Here is a 25,656-nt window from a genome sequence, read left to right on the forward strand (position 1 = left end):
TATAAATTACTTGCAATAAGCTAAACAGAGAAAAGAAACACAAGGTCTTAGGTCTCCCAGGCTTTCCCATTCTCTTTCTACCATCATGCTATTACCAAAAGAATCAATGTTAACAGATATGTATATAACACAATCAAAAGGCGAATAACTTAATGCCACACAGTGCTGTAAGCACAAGTGTTGGGGCTGAAATCTGTAGTGTGTGCATGTTTTTTCTTTTACCCATTTGTTTTTCCCACTAGGAAAAAAGACAACTAGATATCTAATGTAGGAAGTTCAAAACAAAAATATCCCATTAAGCTGTAACCATATAAGTTCTGTTCTACTTTCTTACTAAATAAAAATAAAAATAAAAAATAAAAAAACAATCAAATCACAGGATAAAGGGGCTGGAAGGGAAGTGGTGATTATAATGAAGATAACCAATATTGGTGTGTAAACATGCAAATGTGTTTCTCAAGGAAACATAGATACAGCTTAAAAACAAAGATTATCTCTTCAAAGCACTCCATAGAATTCACCGGTTTACTCCTGATACTATTAACCCCTGTAACTGCTGGCTTTTTTTAATGTAATATTTCTCTTTCGATTCCTCTTCAACCTTATCCTCACTACCCTTCATTCCCAGCAACACTGAGCTAGCAGCAGCTCCCCAGATACAATATGCTGTTTCGCATTTCTACACACCTTTGCCCTTTTCTCTATCTGAAACATCATGCCCCATCCCTCCTGCTGCAAGAGGAATAAATGTTCCTCCGTAATTTTTTCCTTTCCTCCTACAGTGTATTAAAGTGTTCTGTTTGCACTTCTCTCGCCCAGAGCATATTCCAGATACCTCAAGGACAAAGACTTTACTTGACACTCTTCTGCTACACACAACACAGAATTTATGGTCTTGGTAGGCACACAGTTTTATTTAAAAAAATTAAACCAACACACAAGCAGATTTTTAAATATCTGTTGGCCTTTTTAAGAAACCAATTTTTAAAAAAATTCCAAATTCAGTGTCTTGGTTGTAAAGATAACACTCACCATCAGCAATGGCTTCTCCTTTCAGACTCTTGATTCCTCTGGGCATTGCATTTCCATCAAGGTAGAATTCAATTATACCATCATCCAAGATAATCAGGAAATGAACCCAAATATTTTCTTCTAAATATTTCATGATCGTTGTCCTGGCAATATATGTAGCATTGGAACCCAAAGTTTTATAATGAAGGGAAAGAGTCACATGAGATTCATTTCTTTGAATTTTTACCCCATAGTAGATGCTTCCGTTACCATCATCCTTTGCTATAACAAATCCATTTGTATTGGCATTGGGCATTACCCAAGCTGAAAATGTAAAGTTGGCAATTGAGTTGTTCCTAGAGGGATGGTATTTTGGATTAACAGTTCCAAATGCATCCTCTAGTCCAGTGAAGTACAAAGCATCTGTTCCACTATGGTGACGCCGCATGTGCGGTTGCAAATGCACAGTGCTGGGGAAAATTCCAACCAGCAAAAAATCTATCATTGGAGGCAAACCAGCAGTGAACTCACTGGACAGTATTTCCCAGCCAACACGTACATCACCAAAGACACCCTGCTGCCTCAGCACAGTAAAGCTGGTGATATAAGACATGTCATCTTCTGAGAGAACATCTTCTGCCACCTCTCTCTCTAAGCACTCTGGATCCAAGATAAAAACTCCAAAGGGATCATCATTGAATGGAATCATTACTGTCACCTGGAGGTTGGTTCCTGCTAGTTGGCCCCCAGGGCCTGGGGACCCACCTATAATAAGAAAATTTATAATGAATGAGAAACCCGAATTTGAAGTACTTTCTAGTTTAAGGTGAAAACTAAAGAAATTTGTTTAGCGAACTTCTGGTTAAATAATTTACCCATTCATCAGTGAACAATAGTGTCAGCATATGGTTTATACCACATTTTCAGGGGTATTCTGGTTCGGCATAATTTTATGAATAACCAGTCAAACCTGAAAAAAGGATATTAACTAGAAAGGCTGAATTCCTGTGCTTAAAATTAAAAGTGATGGGACAATTGATTGTTTAAATTATGGCACAAAGACTAAGCTTTAAGTTCCTAACTTCCATTAATGTTTTGTTGGAGATACTATATTTGGGTGGGAAAAAAATCTACGTACAAGTTTGAAGATGAATACAAGTCTCCATCCATAAAATTTAACTGAGCTAGGACCACAAAATGTTAAAAATAACACTTCTGTTAAAGAGGACATTCTGACATTTAAAGTCAGAAAATCAAGATTCACTTACTTCTTCACTTGTTTTCTCTACAGCTCTATTTAAATATAAAATATTAAATTTTAGTAGTAAAAATAAAAGAAAACACAGCACCTGAAATATTAACAAGCTTTAAAATATAAAACTCATTAAATTCAGGAATTTTATCTGGAAAAGCATGGAGAATTATTGGTTTGGCTCCTTCTCCGTCCATAAAGTTAACAGTCCCTGAAGTTTCATAGAATTCTTGTCCAGGTTGCAAAGCAGAATCATTCTGAAACAACTGCCAAGCCACAGAAACACTGCCAAAATGTCCTCGGTGCCTCAAAATCCTACATAATAAATTAAAGAAAATTAATTTTTATGAAAAATTTATTAGTAGTGAATCTAAATCTAATGAGAGCTTTCTGTGTCATATCAGAAATGTACTTTTTCTATTTACAATCTTTAATATAAACCAGCCAGCCAATCCTTACTGAGCAACCATGAAGAAAGTGAAGAATGAAGTAGAACTTTAAATAAATATCAAGAGAAGCATCCTTAAAAGTCAAAGTCTTTAAAATTCGAAGTGAAAGTTAAGCTCTAAGCCCAACTGAAAAATATTTAGGTGAGAACTGGCAAATGTTCTTCAAAAGCAAAAGACAGGTTGAGGCTAGTTTAAGAGAGGAATTCCAGAAGATCTTGACTATTGAAGACACTAGGTCCTGACAAATGATGGAACCTGGGGTAAGGAAGGTGAGGAGAATAAGTCCTGCTTATCGGCTAAAGTGTTTGTTTGTTGGTTTGTTTGTTTGAACAAAGGGCAACTAAATAAAAAAAGTTTACAATTCAGACTACTGACTATGAAGTTATTCAATTCTTAACCAATTTTTTCATTTTGAAATTTTTTCATAAAATTTTTATTTTATTTTATCCAATTTGAAATTTTTTTAATCCAAACATGCTTACCAAAATGCATTAGTCTTTCCTTCTTCTACTGCTTTGTCTATGGGCTCCAAAGAAAAAATACCATTTGGGTCATCATTAGCTTCGATTATCACCGTCGCTATTCCATGTTGATATACTACTGTATCACCTAAATTAAAAATGGAAAAGTCAAAATAACAAAAAGTAGTTAACTTCCTGTTAAATTAGTATTTTTAAATTAAGAAATGGTTTATAATTAAGTGCAAATTTCAGCAAGAATTCCTCAGTGATGGTCATAAAGAGAGATACCTAAATAAATTTAATGTGACTTGTCTTTGAGGAAATGTTTAATTACAAAAGAATTATTTTATTGAAAAACATACTACTTTTCTTCACAACAGGAATATTGCTTCAATAGTTTAATTAGAGATAAACAGTAATTACCTAATAAATTTACCTAATTTCAACTTTTTGACCAAGGATGAAAAACCTGAATCTAATGAGGAAACATTAAACGAACCCCAAATAAGGGACATTCTACTAAATAACTAGCCTATGATCTTCTATGTTACAAAGATCATGAAAATCAAGGAAAAACTGAGGAATCAGTCCAGATTGAAGAGATTAAAGAGACATGGCAATTAAATGTATTGCATGATTTGAGAAAGATTCATTGTGCTAGGAAGGACAACTGGGACAATTTGAATGAGATCTGAGGCAATGATTTTATTAGGTTAACTTCCTGATTTGAATGGTTATACTGTAGTTATATAAGAGAATGTCCTTATTTGTAGGAAAAGCATCATGTCTTCAACTTACTCTCAAATGGTTCAGGGGAAAAATAGCTATCCCTACTCCTAAAGAATAAAATAAATATAAAAAGAAGTTATAGCCCCTCTAATTTACTAAAGGTAAGGTCAAAACGTTCTCAGGGCCCAAATATTTGGGTCAAAAATCCTGCTACACTTACAGTACGTTAAAGAAGAGCAAGTCCACCCTTCCCCTTACAAATTATCATTCATCATGACTAACAGCTTTAGAGAATTATCAAACAGCTAGTTGGGCTGAGTCACCTACAGAATGCAGTTTCCCAACCAGTATGCCTAACACCATGCTAGGAGGTAAAGGAGTTACAGAATCCTTGATGGCCTAAGCCCTTGGATGACTAGATAAGGTTTAGTACAGCTTTGGCTAGAACGTTTTTAGTCCTTATATAATTTTCTATGTGTGCTATATTGTGAAAAAAAGGTTAAAAATAATGCCATAGAGTAGACCAGGTAAATGAAGGTTCAACCAATATTCTTCGCCGCATCCCCCAAGAAACCAATGAAACAAATTTGCTCTTGAACATTCACAGATAATGGTTAAGGACTATCTGATACCACTACTGGACAGTGCACTTAATGTCATGTTAATAAAAGCACTGAAACAACAGATCTGCTGTAAAAATACAGTTTATTTACCTGTTGAATTAAAGAGGATTATATAAAAGGGCTCATCTGTTTCTGGGATACCATCTTCATTAATGAATACCGATACTCTCTGCTCTCTACTTCCGACTGCAAAAACAAGTGTTTCTCCTTTTTCAACGGGAACAAAGTCTCCCTCTCTTGCAGTAGCCTTCCCATCTACAGTAGCATACTGGACAGTGCAGGCGGTATCAACAGATCCATTTCTGAGAACTGTAAAGTCAGCAGTCTCACCTTCCTGAACCCTTACTTCACGAGGTTCTGAAAAAGTCATAAAGAGTTATACACACACACACACACACACACACACACACACACACACAAAAGCTTTTCTGATTCCAGCTACGTATTTTCAGACCACTTTGTTTCTCCCTGCCACCACAAAAAAAAATGCCCTCCACTCTGTCTTAAAGATTTGGCTCTGGTCCCAACTCCTACATGAGGCCATCTTCTGATTAATTCTAGTCAATGGCTTTCCTCTTGCCCTAATTTCTACAAAATCCATTGTCTTCTAACACTCAATTTGTCAGTAAATTATACACGATATGAAGTCCTCTTCCTACTGTTAATACACCTCATTTCCAAATTAAGACTGAAAGTTCCTTGAGAAAAGGCCCAGCTATCGTATGTTTTATTTTTGTCGCGGCAGTCAGCACAAGGCTGAACACAGGACTAATTAATTAAGTACATGTTAACTGACGGCAAATATGAATCAGTAAAATTCAAGAGGTTTAAAAGATTCCTGCAATTATAAGTTGAACAGCTTGCAAAAAGGGTTTAAGAAAGAATTAGACGTCAACTAAGTCTCACAAACAAAACTAAAGGATGTCTCAGGTGCCAAAGACAGCTTGAAAGAAACCATTAGAGTGGCAAAAATGGAGAAAACTTGATTTCTATGTCCATTCAATATTAGTAATTATAGTAAGTGACCATCCATTAGGTAGAACACCCATACCCTAAACTGGCTACATCGCGTATTGGAAGAGTGTTCTTTTTTGCATAAAGCAAAGAAAATACTTTGGAATTTGGGTAGGGGGAGAACAAAGATAACAAAACAGTATCTTTTTTTTCCTTCGAAAGATCTTTAAAAATATTTGTTGAAACATCAAAATAAAATCAAATGGTCAAATCACGAAATCATATTTAATCAAGCATCAATTGTGCTTCATCAAAATTATTCAGTTAAAATCATTGAAAAAATACATATATATGTTCTGTTTAAGAAAGATGTAAATGCAAAATAGCTATACCACCTGCAAAATAAATAGGGTCATCATTTCTTCTAATCCTCAGAGTTGCAGTAGTCTTATTTCCTATTTTAGCTTCTCCAGTGGCATTAAGTAGAGTAATGATAAATTCTTCCATCTCCTCTGGAATCTTTTGGAAAATGTTACATATGTTTTAAGTCAAGTTATTTATACAAATAATTCCATTTTATATTCCTAAATTTTTATCTTTTAAAAAAATAGTTCTTGTAATAAAAGTACTAATGTTAACCCTAAATTATTCAAGTAGGACTTAAGACACACACCCCCAAATTTTAATGTGCATTTATCCAAACAGCCATTTTATTTTGATTTATTATAAAATTTATACTTTGCCTTATGTAAACTAAAAATAGAAATATTGCAATCATTGTTTCTTTACAAATATGGGATTTTTGTTGTTTTCAATAAAAAAATAGAACAGAAAAACATATTTAGAACTGAGTCCATAGTAGTACCAAAAGCTCAGCCAGCTCTCAAAGGCCACTTGCAAACATTACTGAAGTTTCACCCCAGCGTGTTATAAAGACCTCATTCCCATGTCCTAACAAGATGAGATTCCCCACATCTCTGAGCCTAAATGAATCTCCAGGTGGACACTGTTTATTTTTCACTGCATCCCTGTGTGGCAGTCTTCTCCGAATCCTAAAACAAAAGTGTGTTGGAATTTTGTCTCTTGAGGGACAAATGACACAGGATCCCATAGCTGTTTGAAGCACAGTTCCCCTCAGAAAGGTCCACTCCCACTGAGTTCTTTCTCCTCATTATCAAAACACACGCTGCTGGGTCCATGACCCATCTGGTCCACAGTCCCGCCTCTGAGAATGCACCGTAGGGTCCTTGGCAGAGGGCAGGCACCCTGTTGTCAAAGGGCTTAAGCACAAGGCAAGCACTTCACCTCTCCCACAACTGAATCCCTGATATTTGACACCTATGCAGTGCCACAGGCCTCTATCAGTTCTAAGATTTGAAAACACCTTCGGAAAAAAAAAATAATATTACTCTTTTGACTTATAGTCAGACATTATCATACCTGAGTTCTTTATCAATATATTCATAACAAAATGTTTTACCATATATTTAATAAAAAATAATTATTAAGCAACAAGTAGAGAATTATATATGCAACATTTACCTCATCTGGAAGGGAGTAAATGGTGATATTTTTTGAAAATTCCTGATCTCCAAAGAAAATAGTCCCTCGGACGGGAAACACATCCTGCGTAAACTCTGGACTAACCACCCACGATACACTAACATCACCAAAGTTGCCACGATTTCTTATTATACCATAAACAGCTGTGAAATACAAATGGCAGAATATATATGAATATGCATATTAAACAATCTTAAAATGATGAGTAAAGAAATAGTTCAAATAAACAAGAGCAAAAAATAAGACCTCTTTTACATAAAAGCTAAGTATTTGCTTAGCATAGCCTCCAAAGTACAAATAAAAATACATTAGCCTAGTCCTCCTTCTGTTGGCATACAATTGACAAAATAAATGGACTTAATCTTTTTCATCACAGTTTGGGATTTTAAAAGTCATTCAGTATACAGAACAGCCTGGGATTAATTAGGTACACCTATCACAAAGTCCTATAAAGATATTTGCTAAAGACAGCTAGAGGAAGCTGCACACTCAAAAGCAATTTTCTTACCCAGAAAGAAATTGCTCTAAAAATAAACTATTTCTCATTCCAGGCCACTGCAATAATTCCCTAGCAGTAACTCTTTAGTTTTTCCTATTTGATTTGACTCATTCTTGAGTGAATTACACAGCATATGCTTAATTGAAATCAAAATATAACTGAACTCATCGTATCATCACAATGCTATGTAAAAATAAAAATAGCAATCCTAAATGTGATTTTTAAAGCACCAATTTCTGCACTACATGTAATTTCTAAGACAGATGGACAACTATAAATAACTATTAGATAAATAAATTTTTAAATTATTAATTTCAACTTTAGTAAACACTAATAGAATATAAGAAGCAAAATAAGTTACCACTATAGGTAAGGTCTCCTTTACTTTCATTTATCATAACAATTAGATCATCAGAAACAAATTCTATAATCCCATGAGGATCATCATTTTTCAGAATCGTTATATTGACAACGGTAGCACTCCCCAACTTGCTTTCCCGTTCACCATGGCTTCTGAGGACTACCCAATAGTGTTCATCCAACTAAAATAAACATGTCAAATCAAGAAAAATACGAAGTTGAAGTTTTCAGAACAAGTGAAAAAACATATATATTCAAGAATATAAATACAGTCAATATTTCAGAAACACATAACTCACTCAAAGGACAAAAGGCTGATATTATTAGTCCTTAAAAAGATTTTTTAACATTCTTCCATCAGTTAGGAGAGACACCAGATATGTGTATACGTTATCCAAAAAGGGAAAAGATAAACAATGACACTATTCTAAAATAGTTAGAAGACTGAACCTTATCACTGATAATCTAGTCACAAACTAATGAGAATAAATAAAACGAAATGAATTTAAAAGCTACTTATATACTGGTGTGTAAACATAATGGACTATGCCTGGTCCCATTAATATAAAACTTAAATTTATTGTCTTTAAAAAAGTAATTGTAACAAAAACTTCTTCAGTTCAAAACCATACCATTAAATGTTCAGTCAATGCAGATTACATGAAATAAAACAACACAGCTAAAAGGAGATGAAAACTGATCACACACTCAAAGTTTCAAATTGTTTGGTATTTCTTTATGTAGAGCAAACATATACCATTCAAATTTGAATGTCTTACTTTGTTTTCTAAGCTTGTTTTTTTAACTTTTCCAACAAGGATTTCTCAATCCATTCTTGCCCACTTCCTTTCCTGTCTCTGTCAACTTTCAAAATATTTATACTTATAATAGATACTATCAACTTTCTATAAAAGCACGAAGGAAAAATTAAATCTGGTACCTCTGGTATCCCATCCAATCTTGAAAGCAGGGTGATTACGATCTCTCTTTCCCCAGGTTTAAACTCTAGGACCCCTGTGTTTCCATAGAATTCATTGCTATCCCTAGGCTCTACCTGGTAGTGCAAAAACTGCTTAACCAGAGCTCCCTGGGATCGAATGATATGGAGCTCTACAGATTCACCTTCCTAAAAAAAAAAAAAAAGAAAAGAAAAATCCACAAACGTTCACATCCTTTAGGATTTTTCTGAAGTTGTGAGTACAAAATAGACTAAAGTTTCTTTCAACTTACTTTTATAATATAGGGTCCTCTCGAAGCAGGAGAAAATTCAAAAATTCCCCCAGGATCATCATTTTCCAAAATAATTAGATCACGGCTAGTATATCCGGATTTCAGCACTTGATTTTCCACATTAACCCTGGAGAAATCAGAGGGGAAAAAAGTGCCCACTACTTATAGTTTTACTTCTGAATTTTGCAGGCTTCTAAGGCAGTATTTACATCTTTTGGATAATGAATAAGAAGGTTATTTGAAGGTAAACTTTAAATTAAATTTAAGCATATTAAAATCACTTAAGATCAAAACAGTTTTACTCATAACATTTATGGAAGAATTTCTATTTCTGAGTTAATTATACCCTTTACATTTGACTGAAACCAAACACTGCATATGTATAGAATACAAGAATATAGTAACCAAAGGTTGTAAACATAGTTTATTTTTATAAAGTACCAAATTCCAGATTTGTTACCAGTTTTAGAAAAACCTAATTTATAATGTATTTAGAAAATATATTTAACTAAAACTGTTTTAACTTTACATACACTTGAATTTCTTTTAAAAAAAATAAACTCATTACATAAGATTATACTAACTGAATGAAAGTTGGATAACTACATGGACTAAAACTACTTTGATATTAGGAGTTGATAGGTGGTCACGGGGATGGGGAGCATGGCGGAGAGAATGCAGTTAGCATTAATATGTTGGCCAGGTGGAAGGCCAGGGAGGTAAGGAACAATAGGGGGATCGTTTTATGAACTATATAGATGTCTAACCAATGTACTGTATACTTGAAACTAATTAAAATAAATTATTTAAAAAAAAAACCTACTTGAATGAAAAATAAACAAATTGATAGATTTTAGAAATATTTTGTGAACTTTCATGTTTCTATTCACCTCGATTTTAATCTCATGCATTTTTTTTCTTTAAAGAAAATGTAGGACATATAAAAAATGGAACAAAATGGATCTCATATGCATGACATGTTATAACAATTCCCATACATATCTTCAAAGAACATATTAAAACAAGATGGTTTTTTTTTCTTTTTTTTTTTTGTTTTTTTTTTTATTTCTGGTTTTTATGTTCAGTGTATAATTAGAGTGATCAAAGGGAATAGGACTACAGGCTCCGAGGGTTTAAAAGCCTGCATGTTCTTTGAGAATTCTTAATCCTGCAAGCTGCTCTAAACCTTTCCAAATGTCACTTTCTATTGAACCAAAAAGTACTCATGATCAGACCTCAAAATCACAATGAAGCCACAATTAATATGTAGAAAGAACAGCTTACTTCCTGTGTAATAAAGATTCTGAATTAACATTGTTCCTTAGCTTTTGGAAACCTGGCAACCAATACCTAGCACACCAGAAGGATTAGTCCAAATAAAAGGACGGCTATTTGTTATATTTTTAACGCAGTCATATGATTCTCAGAGCAAATTTACATCAATATTTTTAATAATTAAACATTATTGTGTCCATATAAACTAAGAGAAAAGAAAACTGGATCAGAATATAAAATATAAGAATCCACTCTGAGCATTAAACAAATACATTTATTTTTAGACTTTCTGAAAATATACTATCCTTGTGTAAAAAACACAAATTTTTTAAAGGTTCTTTATACAACTCAAAAATGTAGGCAGAAATTGCTTGGATACAAACCAATGAGAGAGATGAGTCTTGATTACAAATTCTCTGTTAAACTACAAGTTCACAGAGATATTAGGTAAGAATTTCACAAGCAAAGCACAATAATTGCTCCCTGTATTATGTGTAAACTATAAGGAAAGTTAAAATTTTAAATAATTTAAAACACATACACTAATTCTCAAACTTTTTTATCAGCTATCTTACATGCATTCATAATTTAAAACTTAGGGAAAAAAACTTCATATACATTCCTCTTATCATTAAAAAATGAAACCACACAAATCATGCACAGGCAGGTGAACAAGCAAAATTTCTCAAGACCTACAGTCATGCAGAATGGCAGCTTTATCCAAAAAAAAAAAAAAAAAAAAAAAAAAAAATGGCTTGCAAAGTGAAATGCTGAATCACCAAAAACCAGGCATTATCTGATACACTTACCCAAAATACACAATAAACCTTTCTGTTTCTACTCTGTCAATACACAAAGAAGCATGGGAGGCGGGGAAAAGAAGACAGAGACACAATTTGCCAAAATCTCAGTAATACTGCTAGAAACTTAGCACAGTAGGATAAAATAAAGCTAAAGAAAGCCTTTTTTCCCCCTCCACAAGTTAGTTATGTCTACTTTATGGGAACTCTACATACTGGGTTCTTTGCAACTGACAAATGTTAGCAAGAGGTTCCACAATTCCCACTTAGGAAGATGACCCCATGGCCAGCCAGCATGCAAGATCCATTGAAGATATTCCTTTCTAGGCCTGCTCCAGGGCACTGGGGCCTGCCAAGCACTGTGCATGCTCACAAAACCACAGCAGCTGAGCAAATTTCATTCAGCCTGACATAATTACTTAGGAGCTTTAATTAGGTTTAAAAAAATAAAATAAAAACATCCATCCTCAGATCAAAAGCCAGTGTGCTTTGAAAAAAAAGTATATAAGCAGAGAAATATATACCTTTCGATGTTTGCATAGAAATATACTCAAGAAGCCATATCATTATACCTTTGAATTATGACAAATATAACTTTTTATCAGGAAATACAAACACTTTCCAGTGTAGTACATTTTCAAACAGCATTGAAAAACCCATGTCAAAATGTACAGACTTATTGCTTCATTTTTAAAATCAAATGACACTCTCTTATAGATAAGGGGTTATATACTATATATATCAAATATATTTTTTTCTGAAATAAACTAGAATAATGAAATTGTTGATTTGGGGAAAACCAAACAATAAAATATTTTTAACTGGTACACTATTAAAAGCATTATAAACTTTCAAAACCAGGGCAACCTTTATCTATATTTAGTTGAAATACAGAGAATTTGCATTTAAATTTGACAATAAGAAAAAACTATAAACTGCATCACAATAGAGTATTATTTTTGTTCCAATATTATATTGTAACTCATTTTAATCACACTTAAGAGCATTCATTCATTCTTTCACTTTACTTATGTTAAAAATTTACAAACTTGAGATGGAGGTTCCAAAAAATATGTTAAAAATGTTATTTCAAATCATTAATCTTATTCTCATATTTAACTAAATATTAATATATTTATATATATTAGAATATTCAAATGCAATTTGCTCATTCTCATCCATGCACAATTGAGGTAATACAAGTATGCACTAGCTACCAAGTGAATTAAAACATTTTAGTATAAATTTAACTAATATCCTCTTTTGAAAAGAGAAGAACTTATGATTTCTGAAATTCTCTACTCCACGATTTGTACTTTGCCGTGTACTGTTTTTACTCATGGAACAGAGAACAGGGAAAACAAACACATAAAATTATTATTTTAATTAATTTCAAAGGTTTACATAAGGTTAAATGACTATTTTAATAGAATATGAAATATAGTCACTATGAACTTGCACAGGTATAACTTAAATCATTCCTCAAACAGTTCAGAGGAGAAATTCTCATCTGAGCTAACGAAGTTTCTATGGATTGCTACATTTTTGGTTTATATTTGCTGTTCATTTTTCTTTAGATTTTTTTAAGATTGTGTAATAATTTAATAAGTACTCAAACCTAACTTAAAGCAGAAAGCACATAAGTGAAAAAAATCATAATTTTCAGTTCACATTTCATTATATTTCAATGATTTTTTTCATCATATGAAATACCTTTCCTTAAGATTTAATGTAAAATATGTATTAAAACCATAAGCCATTTAGACAGTGTGTGCTATACTTGTGTTTTGCTTTTTTGTTTGCTTGTTTTGTTGATGTTTTGTTTTACTTTTTATATTAAAAAGGAAGTAAGCATAATGAAAGAAAAGAAAATGAACAGTGGAAATTCAATAGATATGTTCCCTACATTCTGTATTTTTCTTTCACATAAAAATAAAAAACAATTACTCTTCAGGTTTATGAAATGTGTCTACACAAAACATCTACAAAGAAAAACCTATAAGAGGCTAAGAGTAAAACACAGAGTGGACCAGGGGTTACATAAAATCATTACTACTTTAGTCCTGATTAATATAGTACAAAAAATGTCTATTAAATTTATCTGTGAATTTTACTGTTTCTAAAATATGAATTTTGCAAAGTCTGCAGGTCACCAACATGTTATTAATTTTAATATAAAGAGATTTGTAGTAAATAAGCTTCATTTTGACTTTTTAAAAAATAATTAACATCAATTAAACCCAGTATTTTTTTCATTTTTGGAAAGGATTTTACAAATTACTTAAAAAAAAAAAAAACCTCTCTGATGGATTGTGATATTTTCTTAATATAAACTATTGAGAAATGTTAAGTAAATCCTTATTACCAATGAAAAAATATCCTTTATATTTGTATTACTTTTGACTCTCTGGAAAATAAGCATTATTTAATGTTTAAATTCCATGAAGAGAGAATTTTATCATATGTATGACAAGACTTTTTTACTTGCTCAAAAATGATCTAATCTTCTCTGTTGAAAAGCAAGCCAGCAGACTTGTTTGCTTAACCTAACATTTTTATTTATTGCTGCCTTTTTTTTAAATATAGTAACATATTAGCTATGTAATTTAAGATTTATGTGAAACCTTCCATAAATCCTATATGAAATCTTTCCACACAGTGAAGAGCGGGGTAAAAGTTCATGATGCCATTACATTCAGTCTAACCAGAAGCCACCAACAAACAGAAAAGTCAGAAGACCAGCATAACATTATCTACTTAGTTTTTTTTTTACTTCATAGAAATAAAACAAAAACAAAATTATTTTAGACAATTCAAACATATAAATATTACTAAACATTAACTAAATGGGTTATTACCTATCTAGAGAAAGTGTTACCGTCTCATTCATTTCTGGTATGTCATCAGCTTTGACAGTAATGTTGATTGTTATGTCACTTTGCCCAGATAAAAACACAACAGAGCCATTAAAGGGACCTATATCATTCAGGGTCACTGCTTTTGAATTAAAGCCAGAGGGCTTCAAACTCCAATAGACAGTAGCCTGGCCATCAGTTCCATCTCGATGTAGGGGAATGTATACCTTATAAGAAAGAAACAGAACAATTTCTTCTGAAATATATACTCACAAATTATATGTTTTTCAGTGATTGCGTTCACGTTATTATATGAATATATATGTATTCTGCATAGAAAAGTAAACCATTAAATGCCATTAAAAACACATTTAAACCTTCTCTTTAAGCTTAAATGTAATTTTAGATAGAACTATTTTTTATTAGTTTTTGCTAATCAAATTTATCTGCAAAATTGCCTCCACCCAAAAATATGCCTAACCAGGGCTTTGTCTTCATAAAAAGACTTAAATATTTTAAAAGTCAAAGAGTCATGTAAAACATCAATTTGGCTAAATTTCCATGAGAGGTTCTCTGAAAAAAAGAATCTAATGTTACAATATAAACAAAAATAACTTGTGTGATTAAAACTAGAAAATTATAAGTTATGTAAAATTCATCCTAAAGTGATAGGAGGCAATATAAGAAAATAATAATAATAAGTAACAATAAGAAATGCTACTAACTAATACACTATATGCACTACAAATAAAATCAGATACTAAAATCATGGCTCTGGGTTACCTTGGGCAAATTACCTAGCCTCTCTGACCTCAATTTCCACATATGAAGTGAAGTCTGTGGTTCCCTGTTTTGCAAGTCTGTGGTGAGGATTAGAATACCTCTCCATAGAATGAGCTAAAAAAATGGAGGCTATTATAATAATTCTGAAATGAATTGTATTTGGTAGTTTTATTTAAATGCAAAACTATATATACATACATATATATATGTAAGTGCAATAGTATACATACATACATATACATATAAAATAAAAGAATACTGTAGATCATGATGAAGTTTTTTACACAAAGAATTGAACGAATACTTAATTGTAGATATGTAATTCTTTTTAAGCTCCTAAAAAAGGTATCCTCATTGTTCTTTGCCCTTTAACACAGCCCATCTTGAAAAAAATAAAAAAAAAAAAAAGGAAGATATTTTCCTCACGAACCATTCTGCTAATTTGGCTAACAAAGGTCAGGGCTGGAGACGAGAGAGCAAAGTCAGATTCTTAGGGAAGACAGAAAAACTAACAGAGGGCTGGACCCTGAAATCACTGGAGGACGTGGATGTGGCCCGGGCTGCAGAATGGACAGAGAGAACAAAGGGAAAACTCCAACCCTTTCTGCTGTCTTCGGGAGGGAAATGAATGCAAGTTCAAGGAGCCCAAAACTTTCCCCAAAAGCTAATTTCCCTCAAGAGAAAAATATGAATTGGTAAACTGACAGCTTTATATGATAAATCAATAAAAACAATCCACTCTTTAAGAAAAGTTAAATGCTTTTTAGGTGTTTTTTTTTTTTTTTTTTTACTTTTTAGAAGGAAATAGTATATTAAGAAAAATATAAAATATCAAAACTATATTGAAAAATGGAGTTTCTCTTCCAATTTACAGAATCAAACATACAAAGGAAGTTGTGTTCACCATATTTTGACATGAGGCTTTGATATCAAAAATAGCTCTCCTCGGCAGAAAAGGGTAAAGGGTCAAATATACAGTGATGGAAGGAGATTTGACTTGGGGTGGTGAGCACACAATGCAATATACAGATGATGTATTATAGAACTGTACACTTGAAACTTATATAATTTTTAACTAGTCACTCCAATAAAATTATTAATGAAATTTTTAAAATAAAATGATAATAAAAAGAAAAAAATACAGCTCTCCTCATTCCTGAACTGAACCCCAAACCGATTTAAATCAAATATAAGTGTGAGAGACTTGGAGAAGGTCTTAAAGACAGACTGTGGCTTAGGGAATGAAAAGGCTGAAGGTCAGATAGATAAATGGCAGGAAAGTTCAACCACGGTGAAGAGCAGGAGGAGTGAGATACATGTGAGCACGTTTTTGCATTGTATGTGCATGTGTATGTGTGTGTATATATATGTAATAATTTACCCACATATATAATATAAAATTTCTAGAATTAGGAATTCCACAACTTAACCACCATCACCTCTACCACCAAAAATGGTGAAGACAGCCACCAGAGTCCTGCTCAAGGCAAGTGTGAAGCATGCTCAGAAATGAAATAACTCAAAGCTACCTGTGGGACATAGGATTTGGCCAATAAAAGAAAAAAATTATTTGCCTATCACTCTATCGAATGTCATAGCATTATTCAAAAGCAAATATATCAAAATATAATACTTTTACTGTGAGCAAATACAATTCTAATTTTATTTTACTGAACATGGCAAAAGATGATAGAAATCACACACTCATCAGTTACTTATGTCAAATTACATATTGAAGATTTGCTATAAATGGTGAAACTTTTCATGATCTGTTTACTCTGTATGCTAACCTTATGAAAACGTCTGTACATTATCTCACATCCATTACGCACCACTAACAAAAAAAAAGCCTCCTTACCACTTCAGCAGTGGAATCTTCTGGTTCATGCAAAATGATTGGAAGATTGCTAATAAAGCCAATTTCTCCATTTGCAATGTCTGGAGTAACCACCAAAGAAATATTTCTAATTTTCTCAAATCTGGGACTTATAGGTGGGATTGGGGGAATTATGTTCGCCAACTCCACAGTTTCCAACTACAATAAACAAACAAAAAAATTAAAAGTGAAAAAAAAAACAGAAATTTTAAAATTAAAAAACGTCTTAATTGCAGGGCACAACAAAGTAAACATGATAAAGGCCACCAATAAATTAGCAAATTCACTTTCCTTCATTGTCGATCCTATTTCAATCTCCTACACTGGCTTCTTGAGCTCCTTCTGCTCCTCAGTTATTATTATCCTCCAGGGTTCTTTCTAAGTCCTTTATACTAAAATTTTATACCTTATCCCTAATAATCTGTGGATCTCTCCTTCAAGTTCTAAAACTTTATAACTAGTTGCCATTAGATTTGACATGTGATACAGACACTTTACAGATAAAATGTCTGTAAAACTGTCTGTTTTATGTCCTCTTACCACTACCATCACCAGCACTGCCAGCTGCTTTTCCTTCATGTCACCTATACTGAACTACTTTGACCTTAAATCAAGTACCAGAGAGTAGTCCTCATCTTCTTCCTCTCTTCCACTGACCCACAGCTCCAATCACTCATTCCTCTCCATTGCCAGAGAAAATTCACTATCAGAAGACCATTCAAATTCCAAAGGTGACACATCTTTATGTTTAAAGAAATGCAATTTCCCTATAATTAATGAACATTACCACCAGAGTAACTTTCATGGTGTTCTCCTCATTTAGAATGGCCTCCCTTCCTCAACTCGCAAGTCCGAAATATATTGGTCTTAAGGATAGTTAAATTTTCCTCTCTCCCATGAAGATTTCCTTGGATTCTCCAGACCTCTTTATTCTCTCTCATTCTAGTCTTCTACTGTTACCTTTGCTAAATTTAGACTTAATTATAAATTTCATATATTGCTTGCTTATCATCATTGTGTATTCCTAACTTTCTCTTTATAACAGGGTTATAGAGCTCTATAGAGTCTCTGTCCTTCTCAGCATTTTCCCAGTACATGACATAAATCTGAAACTGTAACAGCTACACAATAAATATTTGCTGATTCATCCCTCAAACACAAACTGAGCTCTGTAGGAATCCTGATATATCACAAACCTTCATCATTTTAATATTCTAACTTGTCAAAATGTGATTTATCAATCCTCACAATGTTTTATTGAGTGTAGGGATAGATGATCATTACAGGACTGCAAAAAGCAGAGATTTTAAGTTAAAACACAATTTTGAACTTAATGAGACTCTATGGATCTCCCACTCTTTAGAGCCCTCTGTTAGGCTTTGTAATGTGGAAACAATGTCACTAAATAACCACCAGCAGAGACTTATGATTGAAGTTGATTTTCCACAAGTGGACAAAACTGGTACTGATCCTGCATACACTCACATTTTTTTTGATGAACAATATACATTTTAAAGGGCAAAAATAAATGTTTTTTTCTTTTTTCAAATGCCATACACTTCTCTTTGAAAATCATATATAGGGGAAAGATATAAAAATTCCATATTCATTTAGGTCAAAGAAAAAAATTAGGCTGGGCAATTTTACCAAATATTGGTATACAGACTAAGTAAAACTGACAATGTGATTCTTTAGTATACTGACTTTATCAAATAAAATATAAAGATAGTTAAAAACACAGAAGTATAACTGTGATTCTTTCTAGAGAAAAAGTATACACACACACACACACACACACTATACACACACATATAGCCCATATACATATGTATTTATCTTTAAAAATAGTACAAAGAATAGTATGTGTGTGTGTCTGTACACATACTTGAATGGCACATGAATATAAAGTGTGCATTATTTGGAGGCAAAGATGTTTTTAAAATATACTGGTTGTGTATAAGCACATGTGTGTAAATAAACGCTTTCATTCCTGTATATTCACAAAGCACTAAACTGACAATATTGTTTAAAACATCGAGGGAAAAAACTCAATATATTTTTACTTCAAAACTTTCTTAAAAGAAAGAAAAGTTATATCTCACATTTATCAAAAAGTTACAGAATTCTAAATACCATATTTTTGAAAAATATAAAGATACAGAAGGCTATGAAATGAATTGATCAAAAGGAAAATGCTAATTTTACATGGCTTATTTCTTGCTCTCTAAGCCTTTCTGTCTGGGTTCCTTAAGCATCTGCTAAAGCAAACTGCTCCATTCATAGAGTCATTCTTGGCTTTCAGACAGTTTGCAACTGGGACAGCACATTAGTAATCCCATGGCTGCCAAAAGTTGTATCTCAGACCGACGTATTCAGCTGAGAAGGTTGCTTAACAATAAGGAGCTCATGTCTCAGATTCTCCTTTCTTCAGTTTCATTCAACTTTCCATGCAGAGTCTGATGCCTCTGATTCTTTGAGTTGCTCATCCATTATGTACTACACAAACTACACAACCTTCCAATTCCAACCAGCCTTCCAGAGCCTACTGCTGCTTGGAATTTCAAGAAACTATGTCACTGACAAATAATGACTTTTTTCCTAAAGTGTTAAATTAACTGTCTACACAATAAGACCTTTGTTTTTTAACTGAATACAGAGGCAGATAAAGAATTGAATCTGGAATTAGTGGCACAAACAGATTTCTAACTCAGGATCACCAAAATTCAGATATTGCAAGGCTTCTTCAAGTCTTCCCTTACTTTTCAAGTGTCATCAAAAATAAATTATGTCATGTTCATACAGAATGCCTAAATAATATTGCTGGGATAATATCTGACTCATAGAAGGTTCTTAATAAGGTTTTGTTTACATAGAAATTCTCCGTAGGTACTTAGATATAGATATTATATATTTCAAAAAGACTAAAAGTTTAATATAAAGGTTACTAATACTGGCACAGATAATGGGGGTATCTATCCACAATCAAAAAGTATTTTAAGGTACCGTAAAAAATCAAAAAGCTGGCAGCATGAGAAATCAGAAAGCTAAAAATGGAAAAATAAAATTTCTCTACAACTCAAAATCAACATTTCTTCATCATCAATTCTCAAATCTATATTACATTACTGCATCTACTATAGGAATGCCAGGATGCCCAGGCTTCCAAGAAAGCAAAAGCAACTCTAAAATCGTTGCTTGGTTTAATGCTTTGGTTCTCATATGAGTGTTTTACTAATTTCGTTTTCATACAAGTTTTGACCTATGCAAAACTGGAGACAGAAAGAAGGGAGAACTGAATACTAAGATACTAAAAACACAAAAACCTTAAACGTATGCTATGAATTGAATGTTTATGTCCCCCTCAGAATTCATAGGTTGAAACCCTAATCCCCAAAAGTGATGGTATTTGTATGGTATGGTAACTAACCTTTGTTAGTTAATTAGGTCATAAGGATAGAGACCCCCATGATGGGATTAGCGCCCTTAGAAGAAGAGATACCAGAGAGCTTGCTTCCTCTCTCTCTCTACAATATGAGGACATAGTAAGAAAGCTGTTGGTCTACAATCAGGAAGAGGGTTCTCACTAAAACCTCACCATGATGACACCATGATCTCAGACTTCCTAACCTCCAAAACTGTGAGAAATAAATGCCTATTGTTGAAGCCACCCAGTCTATGATGGTATTCTTTACAGCAGTCCAAATGGACTGAGACAATGTACACAAATGAGAATGCTCTGAATCCGGAGGACATCAACAGCAGAGGAAATGAAAGAAAGCATCAACACAAAAAATAAAAACGAAGCTAAAAACCTCCATTAAATTCTGAAACTCTACTTGACAAGTTATTATCTCCTGGCACCCTTGAAAACTTGGAAGTTTGGAAATGCTATCCTAAGTGAAAACTGGTGAGATTAGTATGCATTTTATTCATAGAATCGACTTTAAAAAGTAAGGTATGGCATGTTTTGTATCAGACCAAACTTGCAGCTGTTTTTAAAATTTCTATTCATATCTCTAAATGTGTTCTGGTGACAGCATTCTAGTTGTTTTAACTTCCTGCTCAACAGGGCCAGTGGCTTGACCACTTGTTCAATTCCATGGCACAGATCTAGACCACCCACCACCCAGCCCATCATGTCACAAGGGCATTGCATAGGCTTCAGGGGAAATGAGCACAACGGTGTGAATAACACCATTTTCTGTTCAACCATCACTCCTAGAAGACACATTCAAGGGTCCTCCAAAGCATGGGTTATCCTCAGAGACAGAACTATGCATCATACCATAATTTCCCCATTTTGAGGAGACACGATAGAAAATAATAGCAGCAGCAGTAGTAAAGATGAAGAGCAGTATCTCCTACCACTAATAACAAAACCTTTGGGGACATTGGCAAAAGGTCTCCTTTTGGGTAGACATTTACAAAAAGGCATCCCCTACATAATGACAAATTATGAATCTCTATAACAAATCACCCACTAGACCCCTTCACCAGGAATGCTTAAGAAATGCACAAACAATACAAGCATGAGTGGTGGCCCAGCTTTGAAAGAAAAAAAGGCAAGAGTCTTCAGAATGAAAGGTTCACCCAACCAAGTGCTGAGCAAGGTGAGACACAGCCCTGGGGAATTTAGACAACCAAGAAGATTTGAAAAGAAAAAAAAAAAGGCTTTCAGAGATAAAGATCAGGTTACCTACAGAGGTAAATAATTTCTTTCTCCTCGAATTTCTTATCAGCAACTCTGGAAGTTAAAAGACAATACCTTCCAACTTCTTAAGTGGAAATTATTTTAATCTCAAAATTTCTACCAAGCCAAAATATCAATGTGAGTATGAAATTTCATTTTCAGCTGCTCAAATTCAAAAAGTTTACTTTATACATACCTTTTCTGCACATGTATTTGAGAGCACATATACTACAACACAACTAAAACAATTTAAGAAGGAAAGGACAAAAGATAAAGAAAATTCAAAAGTTTCGTTACAATGGTACTAATAGGTGTGAAGCAAGTGCAGGAAGTAGTCAGTACAGGTAAACTCGGTGTTCATTATATGTTACAAAGCTGGAAAGTCTACATGCAATGATGGTATATGGAAAGGAGGCAATTAGAAACCTAGGAAAGAGCTATAACAAACTATAAAACAAAGTATAGTCAAAAATACAAAACAAATGTGGCATGATTTAAAAAATTAATGAAATAATGAGATTTCATTTGATATATAGTTCAGCAAAATGTACGGTGACATAAGATTGTACATTTTTTACCGATCCCTTCATACTACCTTCATCTATATTAAATTTATTAAATTTATTTACATTACCAAAATTTGATAGGTACTCTTTATAGCATTCTAATTTTCAGAATCAACCAATACCAAATACATAGAAAACTTAACCACAGTATCAAATGTGGGTACAGATGTTTTAAACTTTGACAGTAAAAATAATGTTAGTACAAGTTAAGAAATAAAAGAGATAAGATGGAAGAATATGTTATGGGGCCCTTAATTCTTCCTAAATAGATGAAAATGCAGAGATGCTGTCTATAGTTAATAGACAAAGAAACAGACTGTTAGTATATTATTTAAAAGTACAGACAGTACACAATTTTTCTCGTATTGCTTTTTGTTTCTAAAATGCCTTGCAGGCAGTATTGTTCATGAAAAACATGTTTCTCCTACAAACCCCATTTCTACGTCACATTTTCCCAAATCAATTCAAAAGAATGACAACTCTCTCTCCTCTCTCTCACAGCCTCTCCCATTAACAGTTTGTGAGTTACTTCATTTTGTTACCAATTATATTCTGATCTGATTAAAATATTATTTAGTAGAACTCTTGCTTCATTCATCCTTATATGTCTTAGGAGCAGAATCTTTCTTTGAACTCCCTAAGTAACTTATAGTAACCAACAGTAGAAACTAAACTTTCAATGAGGGCAAAATAATGGTTAGCTAACTTTCTCATGTAGATAAGTACACTTGCAGTTTAAACAAAGCTGATATTGTTTTAATCATTAAAGTACCTGTACTACGAAGTGGGCCCCATTTTGAAGGAATGCATCATTTCTTATTGGTAATTTTGTAGTGACTTTGTTTTTTTTTTCTGGAAAAAGGAGGGTATTTCTCCCGGATATGTTTAAGATGCCGTCTTTTGCTCGCGAAGGGTCCACGGCTCCAGCAGGAATATAAAGTGCAGAATAAAACATCCTCACATTTCCTTTAGTTCCTCCTAGTCTTGCAAAACTCAAGGATAAATATCGTTCACCTGGGCTGCTTTCAATCTTCTGGTTTTCCATAGGAAAAAATGTTATTAGGCCATAAACATCGTCACTATCCTGAATGTAGAACAAAAGCTGTAGATAAAGAATAAAATATTGAAATGCAGAATTCTCCCATCTGAGATTACCAAACTGTTTATTTTCTAGTCTATTCTTATTTTTAATGTTTATTTATATATCATGCCTAAAAAAGATCAGAGTTTTAATATTTACTTATACATCGTGTCTAAAAACAATCACTTCTTATATGTGCTACAGTAATAGATGAGTCAAAAACAAATTTGAAAACCTTCCTAATTTATATTTTGTAGAATTTTTTTAAGAGTAAACTTTTTATTTACAGAAGAGACAACCTTGAACATGTGAAGCAACCATTATTTCTGAAACCAGTGTTCTTCCTGTCACATCAAACTAAGCATTAGTGTGATCTGTGTAATCATTCTTTGGCTCTTCTATAACAGAAATTTTAACATGAGTAAAGCATAACAAGAGATCTACCTCTGCTGGTTCGCTCACTTCCGCACCTCCTTGTACTGTATGTGGCAGAATCTTAAGCAGATAAGCTTCTGCCTCTTCTGGAAGATCATCATTAACAACAGTAAGAGGAACTGATGCCAGCATCTGCCCTTGAGCAAAATGGAGCACTCCAGAACTTGGTCTGATATCTGCTGTTACTGGTGAGGGATCACTGCGATTCCTTGTCAGAATCCAGTTCACAGAAACATTCCCATGGGTGCCACCATTTCTAACCACTGTAATTTCCTCAAATCTAGAATTTTGTAAAAAGAAATATATATAGTCATACAATACTCTCTATTTCCCTTGAACAGACTTTTCTATGTCAAGTTGGCCATCAGGCACTGGTAAAAGCAGAATCCATACCATAAAGAATGATTGTTTTTAATCTGAAGGAGTTGATACATAAATGTATCCTAGGAAACTACCATAATATAAATCTACTTGCATATTTAAAGAAAATTCAAAATAAGAAAAATCCAAAATAAGAAAGGAAACAGTGTGACCGTGGTAGAAGAAATGACATACTCTTAAGAGTTCAGCACTGTATCCAATGCCACAAACACAACTCTTAGAATAATATTAAAATAATTGTAGCAACAGGTTTAAAATGAACCTTACCTCAATGTTGTATCTTCATCAATTATAACTGTCTTTTCAAACAAGACGCTGTTGAATGAGAGGACTCCATAAGGTTTGTCATTTGGCTTAATTGTGACTTGTACAACAGAAGGGCTTAACAGCACAGCATCTCCCTGTAACGTATCTTTTAGTAACACAATATGAAATGATTCTGCAATCTCTGGTATGGTGTCATCGACTATTTGAAATTTCAGGTGTGATTCATGAATAAAAGGTGGAAAAACAACAGATGTGTTTAGCTGAAGATCAATGAAGTCTAAATTTTGCTGGGCGTGCGCTGTTGAATTCCCAGTTATAATAACATAACTTATCGAAACTTCGTATTCATCCGATCCAATCAAATTTCCATTATCATCTTTTCCACGAACCACTGGAATGATGAGGATGTGGTCTTCTTCAGGTATCAAATAAATACTCTGTATGAATCTTACAGGACTGTCATTTTTCTTAATGGTGATCTCAACTGAGCTCCTAGAGGTGTTAATCTCAGCTCCTCCTTCCACACGTTTCAGATAAATCAAAAATATTTCATCATTTTCTGGTACCTGTCAAAAAAATATAAACAGTGGCAAAACATCAATAGCCAAAACACTTGCAAAAATACCAAAATGTAAAAAGTCACTATGTTTCAATACAATTATATAAAAATAAAAAATCTTTAACCAAAAAGAGCAGGTAGAGGCTTGTTTAGTGTCTGTTTACTAAAATATTTTCTAAAGGTAAGTAATATATTTTAGATAGGGAAGGGAAACTTCATAAGGCAATGATATGAACAAGTAATGAAATATAGGAATAATGTCTTTTGATCTTGATCAACCTTTAGATAACTTTAAAGATAATGACAGTAAAATTAACATATATTCTTTATTGCTTTATCAGGTGGGTAGTGTTAGAAGCACCATTCGAAGTCAACTGACATCTAAGAATCTGGAAAACTACATTAAACATCACATACAAATTGTTAATTTTCCACCGTGACTTACTCTTGTTTCTCTCTAAATGGTTTCTAATTCAAGAATTAAACATATGAAACTAATCTTGTGTTTTCCATATACATATCATGCCTCTCTGGAGAATAAGCTCTAAGAGTCACTATTAGGGAAAATGCTGCTATTGTTAAAATGAAACTTTTTTTTTTTTTTGGTAACTGCACAGAAATCTTAGGGATAACCTCTACTGGCTGTTTGAGCTTTCCTTCACTATAAATTCTATTTTATGAGTAAAAGTGAAAAAATACATCTTTGTACCTCACTGTACTCACTGTAAAAGGTAAAGCTATATATCTCAAAATATAAAATATTATGACTTAATTAATAATCTTTTTTCCCCAACTTTATTGAGGAATAATTGACAAATATAATATATTTAAAGTATACAATGTGATTTGATATATATGCTATCAAATGATTACCAAGATCAAGATAATACATCCATCAGCTCACATAATTAACTCATTGTGTATGTGTAGAACGTTAAGATCTACTCTTAGCAACTT

At 33.0% G+C, this 25,656-nt stretch overlaps 1 protein-coding gene across 3 annotated transcripts in view; it reads right to left on the reverse strand.

Moving 5' to 3' along the window:
• Window positions 1-25,656, reverse strand: part of ADGRV1 (adhesion G protein-coupled receptor V1) — a 473,598-nt gene that overhangs the window by 403,143 nt on the left and 44,799 nt on the right. Inside the window, exons 7-21 of one of the 3 annotated variants that reach the window (XM_036225347.1) lie at window positions 24,141-24,706; window positions 23,502-23,772; window positions 22,749-23,078; window positions 16,703-16,879; window positions 14,065-14,288; window positions 11,216-11,248; window positions 9,132-9,258; window positions 8,842-9,027; window positions 7,903-8,083; window positions 7,022-7,185; window positions 5,875-5,998; window positions 4,616-4,882; window positions 3,195-3,321; window positions 2,361-2,578; window positions 1,033-1,776 (exon numbers count right to left, since the gene is read on the reverse strand). In XM_036225347.1, the coding sequence (XP_036081240.1) occupies window positions 1,033-1,776; window positions 2,361-2,578; window positions 3,195-3,321; window positions 4,616-4,882; window positions 5,875-5,998; window positions 7,022-7,185; window positions 7,903-8,083; window positions 8,842-9,027; window positions 9,132-9,258; window positions 11,216-11,248; window positions 14,065-14,288; window positions 16,703-16,879; window positions 22,749-23,078; window positions 23,502-23,772; window positions 24,141-24,706 (3,739 nt within the window). Of the gene's footprint in view, window positions 1-1,032; window positions 1,777-2,360; window positions 2,579-3,194; window positions 3,322-4,615; window positions 4,883-5,874; window positions 5,999-7,021; window positions 7,186-7,902; window positions 8,084-8,841; window positions 9,028-9,131; window positions 9,259-11,215; window positions 11,249-14,064; window positions 14,289-16,702; window positions 16,880-22,748; window positions 23,079-23,501; window positions 23,773-24,140; window positions 24,707-25,656 lie in introns of those variants that run through there. The other 2 variants (XM_036225348.1, XM_036225349.1) reach the window with 2 other exon arrangements.

The sequence above is a fragment of the Rousettus aegyptiacus genome, unplaced genomic scaffold (assembly GCF_014176215.1).
Source record: "Rousettus aegyptiacus isolate mRouAeg1 unplaced genomic scaffold, mRouAeg1.p scaffold_m13_p_8, whole genome shotgun sequence".
In the NCBI taxonomy this organism is placed as follows: domain Eukaryota; kingdom Metazoa; phylum Chordata; class Mammalia; order Chiroptera; family Pteropodidae; genus Rousettus; species Rousettus aegyptiacus.